Source organism: Protopterus annectens, chromosome 11.part0 (assembly GCF_019279795.1).
Source record: "Protopterus annectens isolate FY-2018-M chromosome 11.part0, PAN1.0, whole genome shotgun sequence".
NCBI classification, from domain to species: domain Eukaryota; kingdom Metazoa; phylum Chordata; order Ceratodontiformes; family Protopteridae; genus Protopterus; species Protopterus annectens.
This window is the reverse complement of record NC_056745.1, coordinates 438557982-438577440: the sequence shown is the minus strand read 5'-3', so window position 1 is coordinate 438577440 and position 19459 is coordinate 438557982. Positions and strand designations below refer to the sequence as shown.

The 19459-nt window shown below is 39.9% G+C and overlaps 1 protein-coding gene across 3 annotated transcripts in view; it reads right to left on the bottom strand.

Moving 5' to 3' along the window:
* Positions 1-19044, bottom strand: part of TRIM24 (tripartite motif containing 24) — a 1966170-nt gene extending 1947126 nt beyond the window's left edge. For 2 of the 3 annotated variants that reach the window (XM_044087935.1, XM_044087936.1), the window contains exon 1: positions 18573-19044. In XM_044087935.1, coding sequence (XP_043943870.1) covers positions 18573-18957 — 385 coding nt within the window. In that variant the 5' untranslated portion in view covers positions 18958-19044. The remainder of the gene's footprint in view (positions 1-18572) is intronic. The other variant, XM_044087937.1, reaches the window with a different exon arrangement.
* Between the last annotated feature and the right edge of the window lie 415 nt (positions 19045-19459).

The following is a 19459-nucleotide window of genomic DNA, read 5'->3' as shown; positions in this document are numbered from 1 at the left end:
AGAGTGCTCACATATCAGTCCCACTATAGTGATAGCTCACCTATGGAGGTTTCCGCACTTAAACCTACCACAAGCCTGGACAAACTCTTGTACCCACTGATGCAGAACAGTATTAAGAAGACATCAAAAATGGGCAAATGGATCCCAAGATATCCCATTACCACTTTGTAGCCTTTGCACACTAAATTTAGCACATGTAAACCTCCTACGTATTCCAGATCACCTAAAGCTTCTACTTATACACCCCACTCTTACCATTTTCCAGCCACTCCCTTCAACAGTACTAATCTTTTTCCATTTTACCACCAAAACATAACCGCAATATCCATTCAACATTTACGTCTGTATCCACCATCCAAATTTTTCTTCCTGCAGTTCTACCCTCCCATAAATCATGAAGCTATATGTTCCACTGTCTTCATTCAATTTGACATTTACCTTATTTCAGACTTCTATTCATTCTTTCCTCTTCTACATTCTGCCGAATGGAGCTATACTTCAGTGACAAGATGGCTGAACAAAGCTAGACTAAATGCTAAACAAAAAGAAAACAACCTTCTTGAACTTGGGGGGGGGGGGTTCAAACTGCCAGTTGTCATGTGGAAACAGCTCAAGAACTTCCAGCAAAGGGGGCAGTGGTTACCTAGAAGGTCCAATATTCATTACCTGCCCTCATCACCTAAGGAGCAATAAAATGCAAGCTCAACTTAAGCAAACAGTAATAAATTTCTGAAGGACATTTAAACTGACATCACCTGTGAATGACTTAGTGCAACTGTGTCCAGTACCTGCACTCCCCTTAGCTTTTGGCCTCCCACTTAACCTCACTATACCCTTTGTCTACATCCACCCTAAATGAAATCAAGTGACTATTCAAAACTATAAATACTGTGCAAACATTTTAAGGTACAGTGCTGAAGTTGACCATAAATGTTTCTTTTAGAAATTACGGTAAAGTTAAACAATCTTGTAATTTATAAATATATTTTGCCGCGATGCCTGCTTATCAGATCCTCCGTTACCAAGCCAATTTGTTCTCCATCACTGTAGTGAGATTGGGTAGAGAAGAAATGTCAATAAAGGCAGCCATCCCGGGGGGGGGGGGGGTGTCTCCCACCCCCACTTTTTAACACGGATACCAGTGCATGGTATTTTGAGTCCAAGTGATTGTTGTGCAAAGCATCATGGAAATGCATGCCACACCTCTGTGTGCCATGACCAAGGGAAGGTAGGGCCAGTTACAGATAAACAACTTTTTAAGATTCCCAAGTCTCCATCAGGAATGCCCCTCCCCCACAAACAGGTTAGTAGGCATAAGCCTGGACATAACTCCGGTCATTCTTCTCCTCTACCACTCCAACCACTGTCAAGCCACTAGCTGAACTCTGTCACATGGGTTATAGTCAGGGTTTCATCCCTCTAAATAAAGGGAAACAGCCTGTCTAAACACTTTGGAGCATTGCCTTCTGCATTTCCTTTGCTCCAACACAGTGTGAAGATTCGAGCATGTTCATTTACATACTCTGGAACTTCAGTACTGATACAGCTGGTTTTGAATGAACTCAGCTTTATGATTCATAGTGAAATACCATTCCCCTACAATACAGAATCCAAAATGCAAAGAAAGTCCAAATATACTGTACAATCCTTCAGCTGTTGTTGCGTCTTTCGGCTTTTCCCGGTTAGGGGTCGTCACAGCGGAACTCCGGTCAGCCAATGATTGGCAGTGGATTTTTACGTGCAGAGTTGCCAGCACTGACGCACAACCTTCAACGAACGGGACAACGTCTTGCTGTGAGTCAACAACTCTACCGCAGCACCACCACCGTGTACTGTACAATCCTTCAGTAATCACATAAAATTTAAATGTTTTAATTCAGTGCAACTACACACAATTTCACACAAGTTGTATTCAATACGAATTATTTCAAGATGTTGAATTCTCTTATTTCTCTCACATTGTATTCCTCACTGTATACAACTGATCTTAATACTCCAACATTGTGCTTACAGACAGAAGTATTTCATTCTATATTAAGTAACTGTTTCAATGTACACTTCTTCACACTCTTGTTCGTTAGTTCATTCAAACCAGTAGGTGACAGGAGACAAAAACTCCCAAAAAGAATTCCCCTGGTCTCACTGACATTCAAGAATTTTCATTCAGTCAACAGATAATTTGCTGAGACAGAGAGAAGGTTCACTGCTGGCCTTGAAAATGACAGATTTTCCACAAAAGTGTAGCTAAATGCCAGGGGTGGTAAAGGGCAAAACAGCAGAAGTATAGTAAAGAGCAATGAATCTAGAAAGCAGTCTCAAATAGCCTTGGTGCAGAAGGAGGAGCAGACATTGTAGACCAAATGAGCAAGGTAACGGCAAACCTAGGAAACAGCTTTCAGAAAAGCTGCGCACAGCAAATTCACACTGCAGATGTACAGGGGAGTCACGGTTAAACAAAAAAAAAAAATTTCACTTATTATGGGAGCAATACAATAGCTGACCAAGTCACATGTTTCTCTACACAGAATTGGCTACCCATAGAAATAGTGTCATGACCTGTTCAAATGGAAGTTTTTCCACACAGCAATCCATATGACAGGTTCTCCAATTCATAAAGAGACTGCAGGTTTCAAACGTCTCCAAGACAGAGAAAGATGGAAAGGTGTAGGCCATTTAAGTCCTGGTAATCCTCTGGTTAAAGAGGATTATGATGGCAACCTTTCGTAAGGCTAACATAGATAAAGCAACAAGCAGCACATTGACCAGTCCTTGGTCTCTGTTCCTTATTGCATGCATTCACAACGGGTACCAGATTATAAATAAAGTGGTACGATATGCCCCCCTTAACAGTCCCTCATCTCTGTTCCACAGTGATTGCATTCACAACAAAACACATACCAGCTTATGATAAAGTGGTAGAATATGCAATTAACTAGGGGTAAAAGCCAAAAAGATTATCCATCTTAACACCTAATCTTATGGGCCTTTTGTAAGCCTGACATCTCAGTCATTACCAAAACATAGCTAAAACCTCAAATTAAGAAACAATGCATTTAGTACATCTGATTACATTCTAAGTCAGGAATCGCAAGGGAAGCTGGCGTGGTTACAGTTAATAAACAAGGACAATTGAAAACACATACTGCACATAAGCAATGTCCTTACCAAGAAAAGGTAAATAGTTTTTTTGAAACTCCTTTGGGATTAAGAAGTTCAGTGAACGTATATGAATCTATATTCCTCACAACAGACTTGTATGAGGCTACATACTCTTCACAACAACTTTATATTCTGGGTGAATATTCGGTCATGGCATCCTTAGTCCCGTGGCTAAGATACTCAAAGGTACCATTAACACCCCCCCCCCCCATCTAGCTGAATAAAATAACTGGTACAGACACAGCAGTTTCAAAACTAGCCACACTTCACAGCTACAAGTAAACTGGCACATTATGTATGGACTTGGTACGATAAAGGACTTTTAATGTAGACATCTTCCTAGAATTCCCAAAGGCTTTTGACCTTACCATCTGAAATCTAGGATGAACAAATCAAGCAGAGAAACAGTATTTACAGTGGATGCCAGCATCCCTCCCTTCCAGATATTAATAAAAACAAGATACCAGCTAATCCTAACAATCATGCCACATCAGCAAATTAACTCAAAGCATATCTCTTCCTACAAAATAGCCATACTACTAGGTATCTTAAGAATGAAAAAAGGAGGCCAAGACAACGTTAACCAACAAAAAATGGCACCCAAACTAGCTCTATTCATTGGATGCAGTAAACTACTTTGTTATCATCACTACTGGAATCTTGAACAGTACAGCCCCTAAGAAGGCTTTCAGATGAAGTATACACCACAAACCTTGATGGGAGAGAACCTTCAAAAAAAAAAAATAAAAGACTGGCCTGTGCTTTGTCATTTCTCACTAGAAATGCAAGACCTTTTTCTGCCACTATAGGCAGCTTAGAAATGCCTATAAGAATTGTATCTTTCGGCTTTTCCCAGTTAGGGGTCGCCACAGCAGAACTCCGGTCTGCTAATGATTGGCAGTAGATTTTTGCATGCCGAGTTGCCAGCTCTGATGCACAACCTTCAACGAAGGAACGCGCATTCACGCGTATCTCCACACAGAAGACGCTTTAGCTGAGAATCGAACAGGACATCTTACTGTGAGGCGACAATGCTACCGCAGCTAGAAATGCCTATAAGAATACACGATATATATATATATATATATATATATATATATATATATATATATATATATATATATATATATATATATATATATATATATATATATATATATATATATATATATATATATATATATATATATATATATATATATATATATATATATATATATATATATTATATATAAAAAAGAAATGAAGCTATAAATAATCTATTTTGGAGTAATGTTACTGAACTTCACCTGGTATTTATACATCAATCATTCTGAAAATACAGTTGCAAATACTCATTCACTCTCATGTGCTCACTGGGGTGACTCATCAACATAAAGACATTTCCAATAATTTCTATCTTAAGGAAGTGGAAACCATTTCGGTTTCAGAATGTTACTCCATAATGAAACACTACAGCTTAGTTGGTTTAGAAGGCCTACCAACAAAATCCACAACTGACTTCATATCAACTTGCTATCCCCTCTATCACAGAGGAAGACGAGCATATTTTCAAGATCTTGTACCTACCTGTAAAATGAAGAACACCTTTCCGCTCCACAAGAGCAGTTTTCAAAATAAACTCAACAACTTAAGAGGTCCACGGCTGTCATACACACAATGGCAAGTACTAGAGTGCAACAGCCCCCAAAAGATGACAGTCTCAAACTATTCTAAGCAACATCTAAATGCATTTTTTTTTTTTTACAGTTAATTCTATCAGTACTGCACCGCTGACTGGAATAACCCACAGCAGGACAGCACTAAATAATGGAGAGGATTTACCCAAGAAAAAGGGATGACAACTAATCATACTGAACTACTGTACATGTTAGGACACCCTCAAATTGCAGAGTACTACTCTTAGCCGATTTTAAACATTTAGCTTAGGCATCCTTTCTAAAAGGAAACAAAGGCAGATGAAAAGTTAAGCATCTCAGAATCTGTTCTCCAATGCTATTACGATCTCCTGACCAAGCACGAAATTCTACTTCATGCAAAAATAAAGACTACACTGTCCACCTCTCATGAGCCAAATCCAAAATAACTGCACCTTTTCAAAACGGGGCTAGATACTTTTTAAAAAACTAGCTTCAATAATTCAAGCTCAAAACAGCCTGTCAATAAAATTAGGTCTAAACAAAACACAAAAGGTAATAAAAATGACATATACATCCTGGATACCTTTTCCTCTATATTTATAGATTTTGACAACTATCTCAGTTGATGATCATGAAATTACCCTCTACTTTAGACTTCCTAAATCTTCTAAATCCCACTTAACACATTAAAGTGAGAAATCTTACCACTCTGAAAATGAAATTCTACAAGCTATAAAAAAATCTGCAAAACAGCACCTGGCCCTGATGGTTTTACAGCTGCTATTTAAAAGACATTTCCTAATAAAAAAAATTTGCAAATTTTCCACGATCCAAGATTCTGCATCATTCATCCAGAGGCAATGCATTTCAGATAATTAGTGTAATCAATCACTCCCATCAAATTCAGTTCCTCCTAACCCAAACAATTACAAATTTTTAACATTTACCTATTAGACCTTTGCTTTAATTTTGGCAAGGACTGTGTCTTTCTTGCCTAGTTTCACTTATGTAATCAAAGGTCTTGCAATCTAGACAGCCAACAGATCAAAACGTTAGATACTTTTAATAAAAAAAGACAGTAGGTAAACTCTTGCCATGTATGTGGACAGGTTAATGCATACTATTTGGCATGATGACAGTTTGGAAAAAAAAAAAAAAGTTTAGCAGCTATCACAATCAAGTAATACTAATCCAGGTTTTGCAGATCCCATTTTCCTGAAGTTTTGGAGCCATTAGCTTATGGCGCGATATACAAATTGACTTATGGTGCCACATGAATTTCAGAATTTAGACATGCATACTAAGGAGTTTTGTTTCGCAAGTGAGTCAAGATGAATTTATACAGAATAAAGTAGCAACATTTCTAGCTATTCTGTCTAATAATGTTACAACAGGGGTGAATTTAAACTTTCTATTTTTGGTACTATATAGACTGAGCTTTTCTGCTAACCTTACTGAGTCAATCTGACTGCTTTAATGAGTCGTTCATATGACCAAGATCTTTACCAAGTGTCCCCAACCTATCCTTATTTAGAACAGTACTATACAATGACATCTATCTCCATATCTAATTGAAACTTTGCACAGAACCCTTTCTTACTCATCTTAAAATTAGTTTCTTCAAATAAACACCCCTACTTTTAAAGGCACTACTAAAATATTTATTGCCTTATCAGAGGACATTAGTGTTGACTATTGCTCTCCGGGTAGAGAGATCCCAACAATTTTATAGATTTAAAGCAATAAGTCTGCGATTCTTAAGTACAGCTTAAATATTCATAATACCATTCTTTTTACACTGTGATGACAATAAAATTCCAAGTCCATTTACATAGTCTACAATAATCCACCAAACTAAAACATATTGGAATTACATTTACACAAAAGTGTGACATACTTAAACCTTGAAGCTCATTCCACTGTAACCTCAGACAGAACAGTTAGAAATTGCTACTTTATTCTGTACAAATTAATCATGTTAATTCACTCCCCAAATAAAATTCCTTAGCATGCATATTTCAACTAAGACATTCATGTGGCACCATAAAACTTTACACCATAACTTTATGGCTTAAAAAATCCAGGGAAAATCAGATCTGCAAAACATAGATTAATATTACTTGACTGACAGTTGCTAAACTTTTTCCAATAATGATCACACCAAAAAAAATTTCAAAGTGGTGCCATAGAGTATACCAAGCCAAGTACTAGTGTGACCCCAGATAATACCAACCCTAACTCACTCGTTTCAGACCTTCCCCCATTAAAGAACTGTTCATTTCTTCAAAATTTGATAAAAACATCAAAGACTTCTCAAGGAAGGTGATGTACCTTATAGTACAAGGTAGATTATAGTGTAACCAACCAATCAACAACCCTAATATTTTATTAGGGAAATAATAGGATACCATCAAAGAATGTCTTCTTCATTCACTGGTTGTGGTGCACTTCAAGTAATTTACCACTGCTTCAGAAATATCAGATTACTGCTCGCATATGAAGGTCCAACACAAGGTGCAGTACTTGCATATATTTAAAAACATTATAACTCATTCCTCTTATTAGGATAAACTTGATCTTACAGTATGATCTCTGGGGGGAGGGGGATAAAAGAGTTGTACCTAGAACAAGTCTTTCTTGCACTCAAGTTTTGAGAATGTGTCACCTCAAAAAACACATCCTACTTATCCAAATTATTTGCTGCATGCCCTTCAAATGCAGCAGCACAGATGACATATACTTTCTGTACAGCATCAGGCAAAATTATGATCAAAAAGCTTTCTTACAATGGTTATTTATAAGACACTGCCATGACAAGGAAGTAATTTCAAACTACCATATCTCAACACCTACAAGGGCTATTTCATCTTTGCAGCTACATTAACTGCACTTTTAAAAACTGCAAGCACAAATTTGTAAGTGCATTTAAACTCTTGAATAAATTTAACAAAAAATATATATTGGAAACTGGTTTGGGGGATCCTTTTTTCCCCCATTTTGCCAAAAAATAGTAACTCAAAGTCCAAGCATGACCACATTACTTTTGCTTTAAGAAATGCCAGACTAACTTATTTTATACTCTTTTTTTTCATACTTGACTTTTTCCCTCAAAGGATAAAACTGCCACAAATTGTTAGATGCAAGTGGGCTGTTAAGATACGTACTTACATAAGGTATACAGACATGCATCTATTAAGTATATGGGGAGCCTTGAGCAGCCTACCTGTCCTTGGGGGAAGTGACCTCAGCACAAGAAGCTGCAGTAATTGGTTGTTTGGGACCATTCCTAGCTCTTTTGTAGTTCACTGCTTAAAATCCGCCTCTGGGCGTTTTTTTCTGGCTATACTGCTCAGACAAGCTCCACGTGGGTTTACAGAGTGGTCCTAGCAGCAAGGAACTCGAAAAAGCGACTACCTTCTGGATTTAAGTATATTTGCTTTTTTTTTCACTGGAAATAGCTTCTGTAGCTTACTTTGAACTAGCCTGAACTGTTTTTTTACTGATTACTGCATTTATTTTAAAAACTGCACTTAAAGTTACATTTAGTCGAATTTGATCGAAAGTTTGCTTGTTTGTTTAATTTAACTGTGGAGGCTGCCCACTAAAGTGTGCTAGCCTGTGTAACTAATTTATCACTGTCTCTGCATTTTCTGTGTGTTTCTATAAAAAGAAACAAAAAATAATCCTTGTTTTCCCGCCTTCCTCTACTAGTTTAGACCAGTATACAGGCATTGCTGTATTCTGGGCTGTGGTGTAGTTCCTGTGTTGTCCATTACCTTACTTGGATAGAAGGAAGTTTCTTTGCTCACCAGTGGGAGTGGGGAGCCCTGAGCAGCCTACCTGTCCTTGGGGGAAGTGACCTCAGCACAAGAAGCTGTAGTAATTGGTTGTTTGGGACCATTACTAGCTCGTAGTTCACTGCTTAAAATCCGCGTTTGCACGGCTTTGCGCGGTCGTGCGCATAGCCGGTTAAACTTTTTCTGGCTCCGTTCTACTTGCAATCTAAACAGCCTATACTCTATCTGAAAAGCTCAGCACTTGCTCCTAAAGCATTTTTTATACAGGTAAAGCACTCAAACAAAAGAAAGTACTTCATTCACCTAAATTCTGTTGAGTACCCATTTCCCTACAGGTCCTTTCTGACTCAGTTACACAGCAATCTTTTTCACTATTTCTAGCATGTCGAAGGGTCAGTTGCTGGCATCCTCTCCTGATCAGCTGGTGAATCTGGGAATCTTGAGGCAATGTTACAATTGCCTCATGTACACAGACAACCCTCTCCTCCTCCCAACAAATACAAATATATGCGAGAGATGCAACTATATAGCCAAACTGGAGGCTGAGCTCTCTCAATTCAGTACTGGCAAGACCAGTCAGGAGGAGAAGGTAACCACGCACACCACAAACCCAGTCTCATAGAACTAACACAACTGCAATCCAAACACATAAACACACAAAAACATACTAGGAGGCGCCGATTAAAAATCTACCAAAACAACAGAGGCCTCCAAAGCAGACACCCAAGCAACCACCACCTCAAGACATAGCACATGCAACACATAGTTCACAAAGTCAGTGTGCTAAACAGTCACAGCCCTTAAGGCCAAACAACATGCCAGACACACTTGTAATAGGTGACTCCATAGTCACACTGACGTCCCGCTCACCAGACTGAACAAGGAAAAGGTCACAGTAAGCTGCCTGTCGGGAGCTAGAATCCACCACATAACACAAGCACTCAGGTCACTCCATAGCAAGTACAAATATGACTCAGTCATTGCACATGCCGGTATGAACGACCTGAGACGTACCTCCCTGGACTACATGAAGAGAGACATAGAGGAGCTCTCCGATTATGTAGCCCAGGCCGGTATGACCCTGACCAGCATCTTACCCTCACCAAGAATGATGCCACAGTACAAAGACAAAATGATCAGTTTTAACAATTGGCTTAATTACTGGTGTCATTCTAAGGGGACCCAATGTCTGTCTGCTTGGGATGACATGCTTGACAAGCCACGCTGCTTCGCAAGGGATGGCTTGCACCTGTCACCCCTGGGCTTCCGGATATTGGCCAAGGCTCTTGCCACCCCATAGTGCCTTTTTTAGGCAAGGCTCAAATGACAAACCTACCTCCCTAGAAAACACAAGTGGAAAAAAACTAAGGGTAATGCTGCTCAATGCCAAAAGTCTAAACCTCAAGATGCACGCCCTCGAAGCCCTCCTCAGTATGGAGAACATCGATGTCTGTGCAGTGACAGAAACCTGGTTCAAGGCTCCTGAGAGCACCCCAGCACTATCAGGTTTTACCTCATATCATGCTTTCCGGCCCCAAAACTTGGACCGAACCACAAAAGGAGGGGGAGTATCCATTTTCATCAAAGATACCCACACCTCCAGGTTAGTGGCAATACACGAAGCATCGGAGACCATCCAGGTGCAACTAACCATAGGCAAAACTGCTTTACAGTTTGTAGCATGCTACAGACCACCCTCTCAAACTCAGGAGCCCCACAGCCTTTCTGAAGACACTGGAGAGTATGAATGTCTCTCCAAATACCATCATTTTGGGAGACTTCAACTACCCAAACATAGACTGGGAACATTACTCAAGTCCCAACACCCTAGCCCAAAGGTTCCTAGAATTCATAAACTTAAATGCAATGGAACAACTAGTCACCATTCCCACAAGAGGAGACAATATACTAGACCTGATCATCACAAACATGGGGACAAAATGCTCCACACCGGAAGTATATCCCTCTTTGGTAAGATCACACCATAAATTAATCTCACTGGAAATCCACATCCCGCCCCCACCCCCTGCACAAAAGACCACAGTGAAGAACTTCTCAAAAGCCAACTTCACACTTCTTAAGACTGAAGTGGTATCCTTCAAGGCCCCTGGGCCAGTGGAAACCACAACCCACACTGCTGAATCCTTTGCAAATGCTTTCTATGGGCACCTTCAAGAATGCATGGATCATGCAATCCCAAATAAAACCAAGACCCATTCCCCCATAGGCAGGCACCCAGTCTGGTGGACCCCAGCCATAAACAAACTTTACAACAGGAGGAGGAAGCTACTACATGACAGAGCAAAATCCCTAAAAGGGAAGGCATCTCTGATCAGTACTAGCAAAAAACTACGATCACTCATAAAATCATCCAAGGCCAACTTTGAGAGAAAAATCACAAAAGACAATCACAAGGTCTTCTTTAGCTATGTTAGAAACCTGGGTGGAAACTCCCAGATATGCTCAGAGTTAGTCCAAAATGACACAAAATACACTGAACCCACCGACATTGCCAACATTCTGGCAGACAGGTTCAGTGCAAATTTCTCCTCCCACCCCCCAAAAGGAGAAATAACTATCCCAGCAGAGTGTAGCCTCCCGAACATCTCAGATGCCCAGATGAGAGACGCCCTCTCTAAAGCTAAAAACACAGCATCAATGGGACCGGATGGTGTCCCGGGCTGTGTGCTACATGAACTCCAAGAGTAACTAAACCCACACATAAGGCTGCTGTTTAATCTTAGCCTTACTACAGGATATGTACCCAAAGAGTGGCGTACGGCAACAGTGGTCCCACTTCACAAAGGCAGTGCTTCTATGGACCCTGGAAATTACCACCCCATAAGCTTGACGAGCCTGGTCTGCAAAGCTATGGAGAGGATCATTATGGAACTCATAAACAAAGACATTGGGGACCTAGACATTGGATCCTACCCAATTTGGCTTTGTCAAGGGCAGATCCTGCCTTTTGAACTTGGTCGACTTTTTTGAAACGGTCACTAAGGCCATTGATGAGGGTAAGGCAGTTCACACAGCCTACCTTGACCTTGCAAAAGCCTTTGACAATACCCCACTCGGGCATCATAGACAAACTCACCAGCTTAAATGTAAACCCATATGTTACAAGATGGGTTGCAAACTGGCTCAAGGACAGAACCCACAGGGTCAGAGTTGCTGGAGCTATGTCAGACTCTAAGCCAGTCACAAGCGGTGTCCCACAGGGCACAGTCCTGGGACCCCTCTTGTTCGGCATTTATTTTTCCGAGGTACAGGCAAACATAGGAGGATTGTGGCTGACAAAGTTCGCAGATGACTGCAAATTGGGCGCCATAACTGATACTCCAGCGGACACAAACATCCTTCAGAGGGGCCTCATAGAAACGGATAATTGGTGCCAGAGCCACGGCCTTAAGCTGAACGCCAAAAAATGTATAGTCATACCCTTTGGGAAAAACAAGGTACCAACAAATTACCACATAGGTGGTAATCCATTAAGTACGGAAGAGGTAATCAGGGACCTAGGGACCCAGGTTGACAGTAACCTCTCATTTGACACTCACATTGCCAAAGTGGTTAGGAAGACCTTCAATATTGCCCACCTTATCATGAAGGGTTTCACATCTAGATCAAGAGAGGTCATTGTGCCCCATGTACTCTTCTCTTATCAGGCCAATGATTGAGTACAATGCCCCATTTGGGATGCATCTCACCCGACACCTGCAGCAGTTGGAAAGACCCCAAAAGTTCCTCAGCAAGAGGATAAAGGGTCTTAAACATATGTCATATGCTGCCCGACTGAAAAAACTCCAGCTCTATTCAGTCGCATACCGCCTACTCAGAGGTGATCTGTGCCTGACATACAAGGCCATGTCCAATCCGGAATTAATGGATATGCTCCACCTCAGAAAATCCAAATCCATCAGAGCCACGAGAACAAGAGACTTAAACCTCAACACAGAAATTAATAGGACGTGCTGGAGGGACAGATTCACAACCCAGAGGCTCCCTACACTCTGGAACAGAATCCAAGTCCACGTTAGGCAGAGCCCCTCACTGACTCTATTCAAGAGAAATCTTGACGAGTGGATGGGAGATCGTAGGTTTACCCCGGGGGTCATCTCTGTGTCACTACTAGACAGAGGCACAGTAAACTAAACCCTAAAAGGGCGTAGTATTCTCATCCTAAGGGGTGGTGAAAGCCACACACACTCTGGCTAGGCTTATAAATGCCCTAGGGCAGATAACTTGTTAACAAACATTTTACTAGGCTAAGTGAACTTGACTATGGACCCTTTTCTGCCAAAACCAGGCCTCAATGCAAAGCACAGCCATAACACGGATATACAACAATTATTACATGGATACAGCAGAACAGGTCAGATACATTCTCAACAGGAGCATTAAACTAAACTATAAAAATTTATAAAAACAGGAATCTTGACAATGAAACAGCATAAAATACAAATATACAGTGAAGTAAAGGAGAGCAAAACGTTAAGGATTTGTAAAACAGTGTACTTAAAAAGCAAACTACGGGCATTTAAGGCTGAATAATACAGGTATTAATACAGAGCTTCTTGCAAATCGAACCAGGAAAAAAGTAGTCAAGGTCACGGAGAAGAAAAAAAGTTGAAAGGCTGGTGAGCACAGAGGCAAAATATCAGAAATGCTTCCTGAAAAGGCATGCTGTCTATATCACAGAAACAGTTGTTGTTTGCCAAGTTGTACTTTCACAGATTTACAGGCTTCTTAAAGTTGGTCATTTTTTATCACATCAGGAACGCTGTTCCATGTAGCTGGTGCCAATTTGGAAAATGTTTTTCAGAGGAGAAGTGTCAGCCCAAGTAACAGAATGCAGTCATTATTCCAGACTGTGTATGTTTGATGTACGGTACCTACTCTGTAGAGAAGTGGGGGACAGTACCCATTGTGAAGAAGTTTCAATGCAAGTAATAAGAAAACAATTTGTGCCCTAGCTACAATACCCCCCCCCCACCACCACCCAAGTCTGAGGCAGTGATGCTTTCTTGACTTGGCAAGGTTAATAAATTTGAGTATTTTATTCTCAGCAATTTGAAGTAGAGGAATGTTGTGGGAAGAACAGAATCTAACAATCTGCAGGCCAGAGTGGGAGGTTGGCATAACGGTTAAGGTGTTTGCCTTCGAAACAAGGTGCAGGGGTTGACTCTCACATGGGGTAATTGGCAAGGCTTAGTCTAGTACTAATTCATGAACCATATTCTAATTTAGGAATATGGACATTTATGGCCAATAGGTGTAGCTTCTCAAGTATTCTCTTCAAAATCTAAGATTAAGAAAGGAGCCACTCAAGGCTAAATTGCTGAACCTCTCCTTTTCAGTGTAGTGATGAGATAACCATACCTTGTAATTGTAAGACCATCGAGTGGTTCTCAGACCATGTACTTGGGTTTGATGGATAAACACTGGTCAAATCACCTCAGCTATTAAAAAAGTACTCTGCTACTAGGCAGCCATTATGGGGCTAGGTACTTTGTTTAGTTCTGCATCAAGGTCTTATAATGCCTTTACTATTATTATGAACACTTTACCACAACAGAAAATAAAAAAGCAGAAGAAATACCCATTTGTATACAAAACAGAAGCCACAAACTATTTACCTTAGTCTTCCTTAACAAATAAGCCTCAACCTAAACTGGGTTTCAAAGTGTGCATACTATTCAAAAACCCAACCTTTAGAAAGCATCAGCAATTACAAAAACTGCAAATAATCTCACAAAACAAAGCAGCTCTCTGCTTTAGGAATAGCCCACTTTGAGTTGCAGAAGTATTTTTCATTATATCCACTACAGTGACAAAGCATTTGGCATCATTGCTAAACCAAAACAAATACTTACAGTTGTGTTAGTAGCTTTAGTATCTCCACGCTAAATTATACTTCTTCACTAAACTTGACTATCACTGAACCTTAAGGTTAAATAAATACTAAATTATGCCTACAAAATACTAAACCTCACCATTTCCCTTCTACAGCACAACTGTTCACTCTCAAGAAATCCAAGGTCAGCAATACATCTTTTGGAAAGAAAACCAGACTTTTTAACTCCTATGGTAATTCACAGTACAAAAACTCAAGTCATACCCGATTATCTGCTCCCCACAGTTCAACAATATCAAAAGTTTATGCACCTTCGAAAACATCGCTGGTTCTTAAAGGAGTAAATGAAATCCAGTTATATGCAATACATTCACTACACAAGCAGCTTTACAAATCAGTCTGACATACAAAGGACATTAAATTCTTTACAAAATTCCAGCTAGCTGTGCTGCATGTTACACACCCACTGTCCTACATCTCCTGACATAGCTGGCAATACCCCTCATCTTCACAATTACCTACTCCTTTTGGCTTCACATTTCTACTTCAGAAATTACCTTACACTTACTATTTTACATTTGTTGACCAGGCTAGCCCGACTGGATGCATGTCCATTTTCAGCGGAGGCCCAGGGAGAAAAGCTCCAAACATACAGACAAAAAACACATACATACTATGAGTTTTACAAAACAGAGAAGAAAAGCTCCAACTGTTCAGATAACAGATAAAAACATACATCCCAAGCAACACAAATAACAAGCATATTACAAATAAGCATGGTGTGTGCCTCAAGAGGGATCCACAATTTAACAGTACGTAGTAGAATATAAAAAATAATTAACAGGTGGATTACAGCGACACTTTAATACAAAGAAATGTACAGAACAAGATTGCCATTGCAAGCATTTGTGAGCAAGAAGCTAGTACATTTCTGTTGAGTTAGGGAGTTGTTATGGGGATTAATCGGGGTTGGTACATGGACAGAGCCAGTGCCCTTTGTAATACTGTTTGGGGCATTTTTTAAAGAGACTTATTAGACAAGGTTCCAGGGTATATAACTATATAATGCAATGTTCAACTACAATAAAACTTCAACATTTAAAGGAATATATCACGGGCATTCACGTAAGAACCTGAATAGAAATTAAGAATATATCAATACTTTAGGGCTTTCTTGATCATACATAACACTGCTTCAAATATGAACTGGTTTTCTGAAAAAGTTCAAAGCGAAGGCACTAGTGACTGGCAAAAAAAACACAACACTTTTCTGGTGGGTTCATACCACATAATCACTACAATACAAACTAAAATAAAAGTAGGGTTGCTATTATATATTTTACTGGTAGTATCACACACTACATTTTTTCCCATGGTGAATGTGCACTGGAATTCTGCAGAATTTGTACAATGTTTTACATTTATGTTTACCTTTCATACCAAATAACAGTAATATGGTACTTTAAAAGTTCAAGCTGTTGCAACTGCTTTATCCTTTTCAGCAACAGCTAGTTATGGGGTTTCCAACATGAGCTGCATCACTAGTGGAGAATCCATTTATCAAAACAAAATTATTCTATATTTTAATAAAAAAATGATAAAACACAGCCCATTTTTCAGGAGTAATAATACCTCCTAAGAATTGATCCAGGCAATAACGGATCTTCCAAAAACAAGGTACTGCCTCCATCTGGCATGTCTTTGTCCAGTACTCCCTCCCTCTGGGGTCTGTATACATATACAATTATTATTTATTTGCAGTTTGTTAACCGGGAAAGTCCATTGGGCCAGAATAAGCCCGTTTTCAATGGGGACCCAGAGAGAAAAGCTCCATATACAATCATTCCAAAGTTCATATTAAAGTTAAGTGCAATACAATTTTCAAAAACTACTAAAAAATAGTAATATAAAACACAGAATAACAACATTTGAGCAACACAATAAAATAGAAGACTGAATAACAACATTTGAGCAAGGTGTTGTAACATAGTATTGAATGAAATTAAAACACAAGTACTTTGGAGTACATAAGTATAATTTGGAGTGCAGCCATTTATGCACTCAAAGTTTCATGAGGCGAGAGGGAGGAAGAATTAAAGGAGGAGAGTAGAACAGTGAAAGGTGAATAGGTTGAGTTATGAGAAATGAAAAAAGGGAAAGGGGGAGAAATGAAAGGAAGGGAGTCACTGGGTTGAGTTTTGAGAAAGGAGAAAAAAAGGAAGGGGCAGTAGAAATGACAGAGGGGGGGGGGGGTCAGGTGGCGGTGTACTTATTCACTATTGTTTACCAGGTAATTCCCACAGGGTTACACTGCCTATTTTCAGAAGGCCTGATTAAGAAACATTCTGAGGAACAGCAGAGGTACACTATAACAAAGTTTAGACAAACTCTAAATAAAGGGTAGTGCTCAAATCAATGAAATTTATCTATAATGGAATAAACAGGAATCATGGCAAAATACAAACTGTACCAAGCACGAACTGACATTAGTACACACTGCAAAACATCAGTAGTCGTGTACTTCCTTTCTGTGGAGTTTTTTCCACCCAGGGACTCAACACACTAAATAATCTGATAATTGATGTAAGGGGGGGGTGCTGTAACTGTGGAAAGCGAAGAGCAGGAAATTGAACAGCAGCACAACAAACCAAGTCTGAATGATGACATTTGTGGCAAAGAGCAATTTGGGATTACAGGAGGAAGAAAACAGCAAGAATATACTTCATGTTTGCAAATGGGAAGCAGGAATGTCTACAATGCAGTAAAGTACCATTAAAAAAAAAGCAATGGGGAAAGTCCAGTCATCTTGGGTCATTGGGCATAAGAACAATGAAATCAATCAAATCAATAAATGTAGGCGTCTGTTATCAATACACAACTGGGAAATTAAGACGGGCACATCACTAGTTCAATCTGAAACATATCACCATTAGTAATTTTCCGCTAATAAAATATATATTTTATAAACTAATGCCCCACAGACCTAAGACCAGAAAAATTTCAGAAAGATGCACACAGTTTTCTGCTGACCTTGTTTATTTTAAAAAGAAACATACATGCATACATAAGCAATTAAAGCTTTTCAAATTTGTACAAAAAAGTAAGCCAGCATAGTAATTTATTTCTATGAAGCAGATCCGTTTGTCAGTTCTGAAACTTTTATAACCATGTGCCCTTTCTGTTCTTGGACTGCAGGGGGACTGCTACTAAAAACTATTCACATAAATGCCTTGCAAAAAGATCTCAATCACACGGCAATTCAAAAAAGTAATTCGCAATCACCGTTTTAACAATAAAGAACCCAAGGAAGATGACGTGCTCCGAGTCACACAGATACAATGAATGGACTCTGGAGAATTCATGGCACTATTTTAAACAGCGTAGTCTTAACCAATCATTTAGACTGGTTTACTGGAAAAACAAGCGCCTCTTGAATTCATCACAACTCCCGTTCTCACTGTCGTTTACCACGCCACAAACAGTTCTGAACCCATCGCAACAACAAACTAATCTTCAATCCAACACTTCAATATAACCAGTTCACGAAAGCAACAGCTGACCCATCTGTTCATTAAAGGAGGCGGACATTTCTGCAAACCCGCACCTACAGCAATGCTGTTTAATTAGGCTTCCGGGTTACTTTGGTACTTCTCTGGGTTTTTATTATGAGTGTGAATGGCCCACTCATTTGTCCGACAAATCTAAAAACTGATAACTGGGACAAACTATACAATCTTTCTATCAGGTGATGGTCCCCAGACATAATCTTTCATTCAGTTATCAAGTACCCAGAAAGCACTTGTGCTCTTGTGAAACACAGCAGTACAGCAACACCAAAATAAAGAAGCTAACAAACAGCATGTTCAAATTGTCACTTCCAAAAAAATAAACAAAAGCACCATCCATACAAGACAACAGAGCGGAATTTGGTTTATAACGGCGCCATTTTTTTAAACACTAGCCAAGGGACTGGTAACATTTCAAAATGGAGCTGCTACTACCAGGAGAGACAGACCGGACTAAGCTTCCATTCGGCTAACAAGAGACCCCATCAGCAAAAGTGAACAGGACCTGCATTGTGAAGTGGGGGCGGGGAACTGCAGCTGCAGCACTACTTACTCTGTCTGCCTTGCCCTGCCGCATCTCCTTGGCTCGGTGGACCGACCGATGAAGGCAATGTAAGATGCCGCTCTGGTTGTGGTAAACATTTCTGGCAGAAAGTGTGCAAGCAGGGTAAAAGTTTAGGATTTTTACTCTGAAAGTTCTGCTTACAAACAGCGCATGTATCCAGTAGGTTTAGTGGATTCTCCTTTGCCTTTTCTCCCTGCTCTTGCCGGCTTTCGGCCTCATTTTCTGTGTTTATTGCTGGATCCTGCACAATCTCGGGAATATCCTCCATTTTACCGGCATCATCCTCAGCCGGTGGTTTCTCTCCGCCTATAGAGGGTAGCGATTCCCCGTGGGCTACTACGGGATCAACCCCCTTACTCTCTACCGCCTCCATCCCACCGACCTAATCAACAGAGAGACGCTCCAACAACTTCCCTAACTCCTGCAGTCGCTTTGACACCACAGGAAGCAGCCATAAACTCTCTTTCTGATTGGTTACCTTGTGCGTTTGTTCCATCTGTAGTGAGCTCTTTTGGTTAGTAGATGGGATAGAAAAAAACTCCGCCTTTAAGCGGTTATCTTAGCCTAGTTTTGTTGACCTTTATAAGTTGTGGTGGGAGGATTATACTATTAGTGTTGCTTGTGACAGTGAGTAGATGTTGTAATTCTTCTGTTTATTGACATGCTATTTTAGTACTGTATTGATATTTACCGAAACGAAAGAAAGAGAGGTTTTTCAGAAACGTTTGTGTAGTAGAAGGTGAAGATGCTAAGCAACTGTCAGGTAATTTTTGTATAAAATACAAGAATGCCGGGAACTTTCGGCTAAACAAATTTCCTCATTCGAGCTGTGCGGTGTCATGTGTTCGTGTGTGTGTTTATTTTTCTTTACAGAA